General features: G+C 37.5%; 1 protein-coding gene across 1 annotated transcript in view; it reads left to right on the forward strand.

Annotated features, from left to right (window-relative positions):
* MALRD1 (MAM and LDL receptor class A domain containing 1) overlaps positions 1–15,501 on the forward strand; it is a 604,410-nt gene that overhangs the window by 486,812 nt on the left and 102,097 nt on the right. Inside the window, exon 35 of the mRNA XM_027121490.1 lies at positions 7,937–8,200. Coding sequence (XP_026977291.1) covers positions 7,937–8,200 — 264 coding nt within the window. The remainder of the gene's footprint in view (positions 1–7,936; positions 8,201–15,501) is intronic.

Consider the following 15,501-nt stretch of genomic DNA (forward strand, 5'->3'; position numbering starts at 1 on the left):
TAAGACAGAAAAGTAAGTGGGAAGTGAGTAAGACTGAGTAAACCAGAGGTTGAAACTACCTAAGTCCACTGCCTGTGAATACTTCCTTCAGAGCTGGGCTATCTACTTTCCTGCCACCATTATGAGTAATCTCTAATCGTCCCTTTGTCACTCCCTTAAAATTAAAGGAGCTGGTTGGAAGCATACTGTTGACCAAGCCCAAATCATATGTCTACACTTCAGAGTCTTGTAAGTTACACTTTCATTTCTAATTTCCACATCAGCCACCTCTGGCTGACGACCATTCCTCTTCTTTTTTAAAAAATCATAATCAAGCTTGAATATTCTGCAACCATCTGGACCAATTTACAAAGCTGACCAGAAACAATAAATTTTCCATCTATACTCCAATGGTGAGAGATGAAATAAAACTGAGACTAATCAAAATACATAAATTCATACAAGTTGTAAAGAAGAAAAATGCTTAGAGACTGTCAATTGCCTACTGAATATGTTTCTTATCCTTTGTCGCAGCTCCTGTCTTATCTCTCTGATTCTGGTTATGAAATGATCCCTTAAAATAAGACCTCTTGCCTTTCTCTAGTCATGTCCCATATTCTGTCCTCTCATCTCATTGACTTTAATCTTACTGCTCTCAGGCTGGAGATGCCCTGCCCTTTATCTCCTCTTGTGTAAATCCTTTTTCACTTTCAAGGGCAGAGCAAAAGCCACCTTCTTCATGAATTTATCCTTAATATCCCCAGCAGGAAACCAAACTCTGTTCCAGATTGTTAAGGCCTTAAGTTTGCAGCTCTCCTGCGATATATCTTACATGGTATTTTGTGATATGTGTAGCTTGTTTTCTGTCATTTTCAGTTCCTCTCCATTGAAAAATCTCCATTGTCATTATCTTGTCTTTTAAAGAAAATTTTAGTGAGTATGAGTATCTTTAACTTTAGGTTGATTGATAAAAATATAAATTTGAAATAAGTGTATGATATAGAGTAGATATGCATTTTATATCGGAAAAGATATAGCACTGTAGATAAGTGATTTAGAACATGGTTTTAACACATGGGTCATTTTTATAATTTTGATTCAGTTAGTGATTCATGGGCCTAATTTTTAAACAAATAGTGATGAATGTACAAAAAGCTGAATGAAAATGATTATCAGTCAATCCTGATTCACTTATCGGCTTATAGAATATTATTAGGTTTTAAATCTATTATTGCAGTCAGAGTCCATGAAGTCCTGCCAGTTTGCCAAATGATGGGATAATTCCCCTTTATTCCTGGAAGGGACACTAGATTAGAAGGAAAAAACACAAAAACTGGAAAATGGCATTAAAAGCTAATACTAAGCAGGCTTATGGGAGTAAGATCTGGATTCCCTCTTAACTACATCTGGTGGAGCTTGTCTGTTACACTGTGAGGTGGTTCTTATTGGGTTTCCTGCTGATCTTCAGGCTGGAAGGAATTTTATTGAATTAGGGGGAAGAAATCTAAATGACAACCATGGAAAAATCAGTCCCAGTAGGAACCATACTCCATTAGCCTGGGTTTGACAAGTTCTTCATATTGAATGTGAAGATAAACCACAGTTCACTGTCCCAACACTGTCTTAAAGGTGAATGCTTTTATATGAACAATGACGTTTACCACAGAATCATATATATTTATGTATCCATAGTATATAAATATATATGTATATTTAAAATAAAATATGGTATGGTGAGTTAGTCATTTGTCTACCATATAGTCATTTTTGAAAATTATCATAACCTTTGCTGACTCTCTTCTTTTTACTTGGAAATATTCAGCGGGCCAGTGTTTTACCAGACCAAGTGTGTCTGAGGGATTCTGGGAGTTTTTCAATAGCCAAGGTCGATCTGGGCCTGTTTTGTTCTCTTGGGCTATTAAAGTTTACTTCTATTATGGGTTTCCTGATTCCCTGGAACACATATGTTGTTATCTGGAAAACATTCAGACTTTATGAAAACAAGCTTGTTTGTTTGTTGCCTAAGAAATAAAATAAGAAAGTGACACTGCTTCACTAAAAAAATCTGTTTTAAGAAAAGTTTTTTTTTTCTTTTTTCATTGAAAACAAGTGACTTCAACAGAATGACCAGTTTTTCTGAGAGCATCTTATTGGCATATGAGAACATTTTACCTAGAGAAGACTCTTCGTGGAAATAGTTGGAAATGGGAAAATAGAAAACAAAAAACAAGTCTGTTGGCTTAACAAAGAGTAAATAAATAGGTTTATATGTATGAGTTGTCATTTTCACTAATATAAACTTGGTCAAAATAGAAAGCATGAGTTTAGAGAAATAACCAGTTTTTGATAAAAAGGGGTCTAAAGGAATGACAGGCCCATGGTTGGTCTTCTCTGCCCGATGGAGCAGATGATTGATCAATTAGGAGGTCAGTTCAAGTGCTGAAACATCCAGATCTTGCATTTTGCCCTTTCTGCTCTTTCTGATTACAATGTAATTAAGGTAACGTTAGTTGGGTATGCCTCATGTAGGGTTTCATATGGGGCAAGATAACCCAACACACATTAAAGTGAGCATTTTTTATCTTCTCAATAAATCAATTTTTGTTTATTATTAAGCAATGAATGAACTACTATTTCTAGTAGTTCTTTTTGACTTCAAGTGTATTTTCCTTTTTTTTCAATTTTTATTGGAGTATAGTTGTGTTAGTTTCAGCTATACAGCTGTACATTTTAAATTATTTTATTAGAAAGGCAGAAATTAGTCTTAAAATTATGTGGTTTTAAAAGTAAAACTAATTCAATCATGTAGAACACTCCAAACTTTAGGTAAAGCTACTTATTCATATTCCTCAGAAGTTAATATGAAGTTAAACATAGTTGTATGTATTTGTGTTTAGTGCCAATGCCCTGTTAACTGGAAGTTATGGGGTATCATAGCCACTTTCTCTAGTTTCTCTTTCATCGAGGCAGTTGAGACAATACAGCTGGGAGATCTCTGAGAGACCACCACGTCTAACTCCTGAGTGGTCTTCTCTACTGCCCACCTCGATATCTCCATCTCAGTACCTGCCTCTCTCTCCTTTCACCTGCCTGAGACATGTAAAACAGGTGTCCCCAAAGTGTACTTGAAATTCGGCAATATTCCCTCACAGATGATTGCCTCAGACTCTTAGATTTCCTTCAATTGTGTATATTTGTGGTGTGTGATGAAGAGACAGCTTTCCACTCTCCATCTCAAGCCTTCTACACTGAGACAAAGATGTAATCTTAGGCGCCAAAACACCCACTCATGATATCTGTAAGTGAAAACCTTCCCACTCACAGGAATGACAACGGCGTTCTCCTTCCTGCCCCATCCCAGGCGGCAAAGAGTACAATACAGTCATAATTGAAATAGTCATGATTTCCTCTGCAATTTTAGGCTTTATTGGGAGAATATAGGTGAGGCTGAGTCAGGAGTTAGGTCATTGAATAACCACAGGGCAGTGGACCTTAATCTGGTAAGGACAGCGGACCACCCTGTGAGGCATTGGAGAACCAGTTTTGAACAGGATTCTTCCTTTAGGAAATGTATTTTGGAAGCAATGTGAAGCAGGAATTAAAAGGGGAATTATTTAATAATATTGGCCCTAAAGTAGAAGTTAAGTGTTTAACATTTGGGGAATTCTTTGACTATTAAATAAAGTTCAGTTAATATGGAATAGAGCTGTCAGTGAACAATAGCGTTAAATTAGGTCAAGTACATAACCTCGCCCAACATTGCATATAAAAGAGGCCATACCAGCACAGATATGTCAGACCAGGAAATATAGTGTAGGACCATCTGGAGATGATAAAAGAGGAATGTATCTCTTATCCTCTGGGGTCTCTCTGGGTTCCAGGCCTCATGACAAGAAAGAAATGACCAGCAACTGCTCTAACATTTCATATTTTTGTATATGTTTCCACATTCATGTATGTTTTAGATTATTTGAGGTTATGTGAAGGCAGAAAATTCTTCCTTTATGCAATTTCAGACATTTGCAGTGGTATCGCTATTCATAGTTAGGAAGGAATTCACTATCATTGTGGCAAATATTGATGCTGAGTAACAATGATAACTCTGGGGGCCTCTTAATATGTTCTGCTTCTTCAGCTCTTGATTTTCCCCAGCACGGAAAATATATTCTTCATTTTCTTTCGCGTCTGGAGCCTCTGTGTGTTGGGGGAGAGAGCGAGCTCCATCACAGCTTCATGTTGTAGGTAACCCAACATCCACTGCCCTGTGTCTCTCCTCCACCCTTTCCATCACTAGTGAAGAGCTTGGGCTAGAAAGTAGATTCTGAGGGATATTGGTGTTGAGATTCATACACACACACATTTTATTTTTTAAAACAGTTTTCAGTTCACAGCAAAATTAGGTGTAAATTACAGAGTTTGGGTACACCTGCCTCCCCCATAATCACCCTTCCAGCACCATAATGTTATGTTTGTTACAGCTGACTAATCAACATTGACACATCCCTGTCACCCAAAGCCCATAGTTTTCATTAGCTTTCACTCTTGGTATTATAATTTCTGTGAGTTTTGACAAATGTATAATGGCATGTCTTAATCTATTCAGAATGCTGTAACGGAATATCATCGACTTGGATGCCTACAAATATTTCTTTCTCATAGTTTTGGAGGCTAAAAAGTCCAAGACGAATATGCTGGCAGATTTGGTGTCTGGTGCAAAACTATTTCCTCAACAGTGCCTTCTTGCTGGGTCCTCACAAAGTGGAAAGGGCAAGGGCCAGTTTTAATAAGAGCACTAATTGCATTCCTGAGGGCTCCACTCTCATGACCTAATCAGCTCCCAAAACCCCACCTCCAAATGTCATCACATTGGGAATTATGTCTCAACATACGAAATTTGGGGGGGATGTAAACATTCAGTCTGTGCCATGGCATGCATCCACCATTACAGAGCCATAAAGAAGAGTTTTACAGCTCTAAAAGTCCCCCCTTGTTCCTCCCTTCCTTTCTACCATCTCTGGGTAACCAACGACCATTTTATAATATCCACTGTTTGTCTTTTCCAGAATATCATATAGCTGGAGTCAGACAATATGTAGGCTTTTAAGATTGACTGTTTTCACTTAGTAATATGCATTTAAGGTGGTGCTAACGTTTTTCGGGTTATAAAAGAGAACAATTAATATCGTTCATTTTTCATAGAATTATATGAGAAAGACATTAACTGTCTTAATTAGGTAACTCCATGGCTGATACCCAAGAATAAACACGTTAATATTAAAATTTTAGGGAAACCTTCTTAACTTCTCAAAGAGGGTATGCAGTAGAAGGCATTCAGTTCAGAAGATATACATAGTACATCTTCCAAGAGTATTCATTTTATTTGAATTCCTGGAGGAAGTCTTTTATAGTGAAAAAGCTTGAATGTCCTATGTCGTAGAATGTAGAATTTTCATCAGATAAAACAAGAGACTTAAAAGAAATGTTGAGCTTATGGAGAACTACTTCTGGCTAAGGGTCTACCTAGACTCCCTTTAGGGGTGCAAGTTCAAGTTCCTCTTGCAACAAAAGTATTTCCATGGAAAATTTGAGAAGTGATTCGACAGTGTGGGGAGGACGTTTAATTTAAAACAAGATGCATTTTGATGGTGGGATAGTATCTTAGGTTCCCAGGGAAGTGAATTCTGAGGCCCTGATTCCTATGCAAAAGGTTTATTGGAAATTCTCCCAGGAACAACCCCTGTGAAGTGAAGGAAGCAGGGCTGGGCAGAGGGAGGGTTGAACGTTGATACAGGTGCCATAGGGGGTCTCACGCTCCTGCCATGGGGAGCTCGGGAGCTGCACTGGTCCCAAACTGATGCATAGGAGCTGGACCATCTTATTGCCAATTCGCCAATGAAGGGAGCCGATCCTGGGAGGCTGTGTGACTTTAGAGGGAAAAGCCTAGAGGTAGACTCAGCTGTGAGCTGTCATCTGGTAACCTCCCAGCAGCTGGGGACATGAGGGCCTTGATAGAAAACTCTGGACAATTCAAGACAGAATCCACTACAGACAATAAAGCCCACCAGTTTTCTTGTAAAGAAGGACCTAGAACAAGTGAGTTTGAATATCTTTTGATATAAATGATTCTAGAATTTAACAGAATTGCTGCCTCCAAATAAAAGAGCGAACTTTACTTTGCATATCTGATGTAAGCAAAAATATAAAGGAACACACACATGCAACTCATTTTGAATAAGGTGAGAAACTTGTCTTGAAATAGAGAAAATTATTCCCTTTTGTTGTTATTCCCAACAAAAGGCTGGTACCTTAGCTTAGCTAAGTAATAGGTGTGTTACTAAGGTTGGTTCTAGATTTTCGTCACATGCAAAACGTTTATTCAGCCTTTTCAACCTACAGTTGAGGTTCAACCTTGAGATGAGTGTATAAAGATGAAAGTTTAGTCCATAAAATATTTGAGAAAGAAATGAAAGTAAGGATGTCTGTCCTGTCTTCAATGTGAGATTAATAAAAAGAATGAAGAGAAACTATTTGACCATGGTTAAATAGTTAAATATCAAAAGATACATATATGTTATACATATAAATTTATAAAAATTGAAATCCAATTTACTTTCTAAGTTTGAATTCAGAACGTTTCCATTGGAACACTGCAATTGTATGCACTGCTATGACTTAGGTAGTTAAGTAAGAACATGGCACAAACGTCTCAAAGTCATACATTTATCCCTCTCCCACTTAAATATGCTTATTTCCATGAACAAAGATTGTCTTATATACATGACTTTCATCACAGAGTTTGAATTTAAATATATTCTAGATATGTCACCACTACTGAGTGAGTGGTAAGGGAGAGTAACTTTTAAATTTCATTTCTAAAATGAATTCACACCACCACCCTTATGTATAAAACAAATCATTCTTATATTATCCATAAATAATAGTAGTTTTAAAATGTAAAAAACACAAAATAAGGTGTTCCTGAACTGGTCCCCACTACTTTCGATTTTCTTTTCCCTTAAAATACTGATGAGCCTGTCAACATCTGTCCCAGAGACGATACGAAGTATAAGAACTGTTCCACTAATAACGTTCCAGCAAATTAGTGCAATCCTGTATGTTCACAGATCCCCTGACCTCTAGAAACAGCAGCAAGTCAACACTCTTTGCTCATGCTTTAAGTGTTGACTTAAACCATTGCTATGGAACAGTTTCACGTGATAAAAGCTCATTAAATTTACATCATGTCTTTGGATGCTAAAAATTTATGAGCCTCAGTATCCTCATCTATAAAATGGGTTGATTAGGTGTGAATTACATTATCCTGAAGATTCTCACTAGTGTAATATCTTAGCTTAAACTATGATTGCATCTGCACTTTCGATATGGCTACACATATCTGCACTTTTTAGACCTTTGAAATGTGATCATGACTCAAGGGCAAAGAGCAGTGTGACAAAACCATAGCAGACCTCAGTTCTGTGACTCAGTCCTCCCCAAGTTCTCAGGAGCCAAATTCCCCTAGCTGAGGCCACTAAGAAACAGTTACTAAACTGTATACTGATATAATGACATAATGCCAATTTACTTAAATTTTAAAATTGTGATTGCAACTTTTCAAAGTGCCAAACTTACTGTATAAAGGTATCTTTACTCCTCAAGGAAAATCTGATGGTCAAATTTAAGAGCATGAATCAAAATTTCTTCTTTAATTTGAAAGTGTCATTTTTTCACAGTAATGATGCCCTTTATATAAATGTTTCTGAGGTTAAGATAAGGTGTATTCTCTAATCATGTTGGCCTGTTTTGTTAGAGTTCATATTACTCCTAATAGAAAATTGATTTGCTTAAATTAGCTAAATGTTTCATGTTTATGCGAGAATGAGAGTATCCTATAATGTTTCAACACTAGACAGAGAGATAACTCCCCTAATGTGAAAATGACTGGCTCTCTTTTTAGGTCCTGTCTCAATACAGCCGTCACCGTGTGAAGCTGACCAGTTTTCTTGTGTCTACACACTCCAGTGTGTGCCCCTCTCGGGGAAATGTAATGGACAGGAAGACTGCATAGATGGATCTGATGAAATGGATTGTTCTCTCAGCCCCCCTCCTCAGCTCTGTGGTCAAATGAAGTTCCAGTGCTCTACCAACGAGTGTATCCCATCCCTCCTGCTATGTGACGGAGTGCCTGACTGTCACCTTAATGAAGACGAATCCGGCTGCTGTGAGTTATTTTCATTCACTCAGTGTGCCAGGGGAGAAATGCTGTTTGGAAATGATAGAGAGAGCACGACAGATAAAGCAAAGTTCTCTAGAGTGTTACCATGATCGTATCAGAAGTAACATAGTTGTTTGTGTTATATTGCTAAACAAAGCATATTGTCCTCGCTTAGCATTTCTGGAAACATTTTGTTGGTAGTCACACTAATCTCCGTTAAATGTGTGTGATTTCCTTTTTTATTTACAACTGGGTCATTCATGTAGGGGATGCTCTTATGTATCCATTATCTTTTTAACAAATGTTTGTGGGAATGGATTGAAGACATGTAATTATAATTTCTTCCCACCGTAAATGTTCATGAAGATGGCTCGAGCAAATGGGCAAATATCCATTGTAGTGAATAGATGTAGCTAGGGGAAGGACCTGGACCTGGGTAGATGTTACGTCATTAGAGTTAATGCAGATGGGAGTCCGCCTGCCAGTGCGGGGGATGCGGGTTCGGGCCCTGGTGCGGGAGGGTCCCGCATGCCGCAGAGCGGCTTGGCCCATGCGGCGTGGCTGCTGGGCCTGTGCTCTGGAGCCCGCCAGCCACGGCTGCAGAGCCTGCGTGCCACAGCTGCTGGGGCCGGTGCGCCTGGAGCCCGTGCTCCACGGCAGGGGGGTTCTCCGCGGTCGGGGGAGCCGTCGCGCAGTGGCGGAGACCCAGCGCAGCCAAAGATAAAAAAAAAAAAAAAAAAAAAAAAAAAAAAAACCGGAAAGAGTTAATGTAGAAGTAAATCTGTGGGACATTAGGGTTGACCTTATCCTCATCACTAACTACCTGTACAATCTGGGCAACATTATTTGAGTCAGTCTTACCATCCATGTAATACCTAACTTACAGGGCTGTGCAGATGTGAGAGAATGAGTGTAAAATTCCCAGTCCTGCATCCGTCAACTTCTGTCTTTATTATGATTAGCCTATGTCAGATAGGGAAGGAAGAGTGTTAATTAAGTAATTATACAAATTACACAAATTTTTAAGGTGAGTACATAATCGTGATGGAGCCAGAGCATCACTAACATTTTATTTAATTCCTTGTTTGCTTGGTTTCACATTATAACGTGCTGTATTTGGGGCTGCAATGATAGAGCTCCATAAGCCCTATGTTAGTGGCCATTTTTTTGTGGGGGGGGAGCAGTAAAGTTTGGAAGGTGACTGTAAGAGGGGGATACTGGGAGAAATAGAAGAGTATTTCAGTGCCCTGTTTTTTGTGGGCATCCAGAATTATGATAACTACTGGAAAAAATGTGAAGATGAATAAAGGAAAAGGAAGATGACTTTTGGATTTTTGAAGGTTTTTGCCTTAAATCAGTGAATTTCTTTTGCTGGTTTAGGTTTGGAGATTGGCTTTCTATCTCCCTGTTATTTCCTACATGTATATTCTTTCTATAATAAAGCCAATTTGTGAGGTCTTATAATATTTTCTTAAGAGCAAGTTAAACAAATGGAGGTGAATGAGGAAGAGGAAGCCAAGTTACTTATCCCTGTTCCCATCAAGGCTGTAATGGAATTTGGCTGGTAGACATCAGATTAAGTTCAATATAGTCATATGGTATTTGACTTCAAATAACAATGCTATTTAAAGAGAAGCTTAGGAAGGTACTGTATCCTTATACTTTTAGACATATGTTGGAAAATTGGTGTTCGATGAGATAGTAATATATGAAATTCTGCTTCTAAGGGGAAATAAGTCCACATTAGGAATAGACGGCATTGTAAAAGAATTGCTTCTCTCCATGTCCAAAATATTTATTGAGTTGGGACTCTGTAGGGAAAATTGCATGAAAATAAACCATGGACAAAATGCTAGCGCAAAATTACAGAATAAAAGCATCTGATGGTGACAATTTACCAAACAACTGAAAGCATAACGGTTTTTTTCCCTCCCTCTGGGCTCACCTATTTATTTAGAATGGTATTTTATAAACTCTCCTTCCTTCCTTCCTTCATTCATCACAGATCTTCATTAAGGATGTAATTTATGCCACATGTTGTATTGGACATTGGCGATCCAGATGGACATGACATGGTACAAGCTCAGGTTGTTAGATGCATTACATATTAGTGAAGGAGATTAGTGATAGTTGGAATACCATGTGATAAGTTCTGTGACAGAGATAAAAACAGTGTTATTGAATAACATAGGGTACTCCCTAACTATGGTGCTAGGGAGTCTATAAATTTTAACAAGAAAAATGATTGCAGAGCCAATTTTGGAAAGACAGGTAGTCATTAGGCAAGTAGAGATGCTTGATTCCAGTGGAGAATGTTCCAAGAATAGAGAAAAAGTTGTTTGACTGAAACATATTTCATATAACTAGAGTAGAGTTTGTGGTACAGGGACTTTTGCAGAAATAGGCTGGGAGAGATAAGCAGGGACTAGGTCTTAAAGAGTCCACCCCATCATGCCAGGAAGAAGTGTTTAAGTAGTACATGGAATGGATTGTAGTGAGGATGGGGGACTGGTTAGGAGATGTTACAGTGGAAATATAAAGGGATTGAGTAGATTAATGGCATGAGGTAAGATTATGAATAGATTTAAGAGACATTCAAGTGAAGAGGAAGAGAAAGTAATCAAAACTAGTTTCCAAGTTTCTGATGTGGGCAACAAGACGGCTAATCAGCCATTCCTTGAGCTGGGAAAAATAGGAGGGGAAGGACCTCTTAGGGTAAGAATGTGGCTTCATTTATAAACATGTTGTATTTATGGTATCTGTGGCACATCCATGTGAAACGTTCAGGATGTGTTTATAAATGGATGTCTGGAGCTCGGGAATGAGCTAAAGGAAGATATATAAAGATACATAGCTATCAGCATACGATGATTCAAGCTGCGGCTATAGATGAGATAATGGAGAGAGGAAAAAGGTAAGATGGCAGACAGAATCCTAAGGAACACGTAAAGGACTGTTAAGAAAAACCAAACATCGAAAGACACGGAGATGTGGTCATAGACATAGGAGGGCAACCAAAAGAGAGTGATGATCTTCAATTAAAGGTAGAAAGCCTACGTATCAGAGAGTATTCAAAGGTTCAAACGTTTCTGAGAGATCATGTAAGATTAGGACTCAAAAATACAGACTGGGAAAAAGCACAAATGGTTGCTGGTGGTCTTGGAGCAGAATTGTGATGTCAGTCTTTTGTGGAGAAGATGGGAAATGGCAGAGGGAAACCGGCTACAGAAAACTTCAAGATGTTGGCATTTCGAGTGGGGTCTAGGATAAAACAAGAGGTTTGGTTCTTTGGTTTGTTGGTTTTGTGAGGCTTGCACATAGTTAAATGTTGTAGGAATAGAATTCTGAGAAGTTTCCAATTTTATGCTGGAAAATCGATAGCAATTGATATTTGAAAGCCTTTTATTCTTGCAAAAATACATGTTTAGTGATCAGAATGCTCAAACAAAGCATGTGATAAGTCCAAATTTAAAAATAATTCATATTTAATGTTGTCTTTCCACTGGAAACATTTTTTTTATACACTGAAGTGATACTGTACCAAAAATATTTCCTTTCCCTAAAATAAATGGAAAAATAAGTATGGTTTAATTATATAGGAAAATAACACAAAACCAGGAACATTCTTCTCATTGATATTCCTCTGATAGCAATCTATCCACCAAGAAGATTTTGATTTCATCAGATGTATCGGTCAATATCCTAACAAGAAATAGATGGCACGTTGATATTGTATAATTTGAGATTGTTTTAATAAAGGGATTATTTATTAAGGAAATAATATGCATAGGGAAACCGTAAGGAATAGTAACAGCAGGGCCTTTTATCATCCATAGAACAAAGGATGTGAGAGGAGGGAACAGTTGCCTGAATCTAGAGTCAAGGAGAGCTACCTGATAAAAGGAGTGGCATTTGGTTACGGAGCCACTAACCAGTGGGAATCTCACAGTCTCTTCTCTCTGCATCAACGTCTTGCTGGTGCCACCTATCAACCAAACCCAACCAAAGCTAGAAGGCAAAGAAGCACGTTGATGTATCCTTAGAGTTCAACCTCCCAGGGCTCAGAGCAGGGAGAGAAGATGGAGAATGGCTCAGGAGAGGGACATTATCCATCACTAATAGAGATAATGGGAAAGACAGATGGAGAAGTGCATAGTTTTCCTACTATCTAACTGTATGTCCCAATAGTAGTCAATACGTCTTATCAAGTGGAGTGTCGCTTCCGAAGACTGGGAATGGATCGTGCTCCTAAGACTTGTGGATCAGCCTTGATCATCCACAGTTTTATTATTGGACTTTCAGTTTGTTAGCTAGCATCTCAGCATCCTTTGGTGCTTCTCCATCACACTGTAAAGATCATCCTCTGCCTCTGACAGCTTCTAACAAGAGTGTTCCTCAGTTTACTCAACATTAAAATCATAGAGATCAAGTCTTTTTTACAGAGGTATTGGAGAATTAAATGAATTAATATGGTAAAGTACATAATACAAATGTAATACATTGTTATCCTTTCCACTTTAAATTATGTTTATAGTTTTATTTAAATTATTTAAGCTGCTAAGATATTTCAATAAGAGTAGTGATTGGTTTTAGTTCAGGGATAGAACACATATCCATCCTGCTCCGTGCCACGTGTGTGTCTGCCTTGAAGGGCTTGTAGCCTTTATTCCCATGGCCAAGATCATAGTTTCTTTGCTGTTAGAAACCTTAATCTGCTACATACATGAGTTTCATTTTAGTAGTAAATGGATATACACCCATAGTCATACATGCCTTACTTTTGTGTATATTTCTTATGCAGCAACTATAATCTTCAAAAGGGATTTTGCTTTATGGAAGTAACTCCGATGAGCCATTCACGAATTGTTTATCTTTAATGTATCATCTACCTGAGTGAATGAGCTAAAAGCCATAACATTCTCTGTGTTACTTAGTTTATTTCGATTAGAAAGAGTATGAACCTCTAGGATGATGACAGATTGAAATAAGTATTTTTATAGACATTAAACCATAATGTTTGAAAGAGAATGTGGCAAAAGTAGGTATTGTCCAGGGCAACATTTTGAAACCTGAACTTCCTATAAATTTTATTTATAACTTATTTGGACTAATTTTGGAAAATGTTTTTGTTGTGTATGTGTTAATAATGGAGGATAAAAAGAAATAATGATTCCATTTGCTTTGCTGCCTTCAGTCCTTTGCTGTATAGGTGTCAATAAGTATTAATTGCATACATAATTTATTTTCAACCCACTTTTTTTTTCTTCTTTTTTTGCGGTACGCGGGCCTCTCACTGTTGTGGCCTCTCCCGTTGCGGAGCACAGGCTCTGGACGCGCAGGCTCAGCGGCCATGGCTCACGGGCCTAGCTGCTCCGCGGCATGCGGGATCTTCCCGGACCGGAGCACGAACCCGTGTCCCCTGCATCGGCAGGCAGACTCTCAACCACTGTGCCACCAGGGAAGCCCTCAACCCACTTTTAAAAGGAAATTAATAAATACTAACTTTAACGTTATACCATTTAAAATGCCACAGAAACTAAGATTTTAGTTTCAAATTTCATAAAGTGAAAGGCCAATTTTTAACTATCTAAACTAAACTTTCGATAAAAATGAAAAAGTAAAACTGTCTACAAATGAAACCATTTATTTTCTTATATACTTTTTATGTGTTTCAATGCTGTTTGGGCCATAGTTGAGCATTTATACCGCTTACAAGTTAGAACTCTTCATTGTACAGTCAACTTGAAAATAAGCTCTCAGTCACACTGGAAATTAGGTTAAGGATTGGATTAGTATTTCTGAGAGAAGAAGGGTCCAAAATAATGCTTTACAAGTAGGTGAGTATGTCTCATCTTTGTATACAAATTTCAACACATTATATTGTTTAAAATCATAAAACTATTGTCTTGTATGGTCCCTCAGCTCCTCGCAATGAAAAACAATGATAAGAAAATATGTATACATACACATACATGGATATATTGAGGCATGTATATATTCACACATTCATTTTTTACGAACATCTCTTCATCTAATAGGAGTTGGAAAATTATTCTATTTTTTAGTTTACTTGGTTTGGAATATTATTTATCTTGTTGATGTATTACATATCCTAAATTATGTCACCCTTTGGAAAAGCTTAAAGATCATCTCTTCTCCTGGCACCTTAGCCATTTCTACAATCCAATTTCAGCCTCATTTTTTAGATTTGTCTGTCCTACCTCTTCACACAAACTCCCCAGTCCAAGGCAAACTGCTTTTACTCACTGTTCTAGTATCAAACTTATTGATTCCCAATCTGTAGACTTGATTCCCACTCTGCTAAATGGCTATTCTCTGGAAACATTAAAATTTAAAACATATCTCAAGACTCTATTCTTACTTTCACCCTTTACAGACTTCCCTATGCTAAAGGAATCTCTTATTTTTATCATACTTATCTATACCAATGCTTTTCTAAGTCTGGCTGTATGACATTTCTCTTATTATTATTTTGAACCATTAATCATTCTTATATTGTTATCTTGCTTTTGTTGCTGTATATGTTTTGGTTACTGTTTTTAAAAATTTCTCTCCTGCACTCACCAGTGGAAGTGCTAAGCATAATGTCTTACTTATAGTGGCACCTCAATAATATTTATTGGTGTGAATTAATGTTCTAGCAGGAAGAATTGCTCAATGAGGAGTATCACTTTAATTTTTCAGACCCAGCACTTTTAGTCAATGGAAATACATACTCTTTTTTTAAAATTTTTTATTGGAGTATAGCTGATTTACAATGTTGTGTTAGTTTCAGGTGTACAGCAAAGTGAATCAGTTATACATATACATATATCCACTCTTTTTTTAGATTCTTTTCCCATATAGGTCACTACAGAGTATTGAGTAGAGTTCCCTGTGCTATACAGTAGGTTCTTATTAGTTACCTGTTTTATATGTAGTAGTGTGTATATGTCATCCCAATCTCCCAGTTTATCCCTCTCCCTCCTTATCCTCTGGTAACCATAAGTTTGTTTTCTATATCTGTCACTCTACTTCTGTTTTGTAAATAAGTTCATTTATATCCTTTTTTAAGATTCCACATATAAGCGATATCATATGATATTTGGCTTTCTGTGTCTGACTTACTTCACTCAGTATGACAATCTCTAGGTCCATCCACGTTGCTGCAAATGGCATTGTTTTGGTCTTTTTTACAGCTGAGTAATATTCCACTGTATATATGTACCACATCTTTATCCATTCCTCTGTTGATGGACATTTAGTTTGCTTTCATGTCCTGGGTATTGTAAATAGTGCTGCAATGT

The sequence above is a fragment of the Aethalodelphis obliquidens genome, unplaced genomic scaffold, assembly GCF_003676395.1.
Source record: "Aethalodelphis obliquidens isolate GAN/ISIS:26980383/991018 unplaced genomic scaffold, ASM367639v1 scaffold23, whole genome shotgun sequence".
Taxonomy (NCBI): Eukaryota; Metazoa; Chordata; class Mammalia; order Artiodactyla; family Delphinidae; genus Aethalodelphis; species Aethalodelphis obliquidens.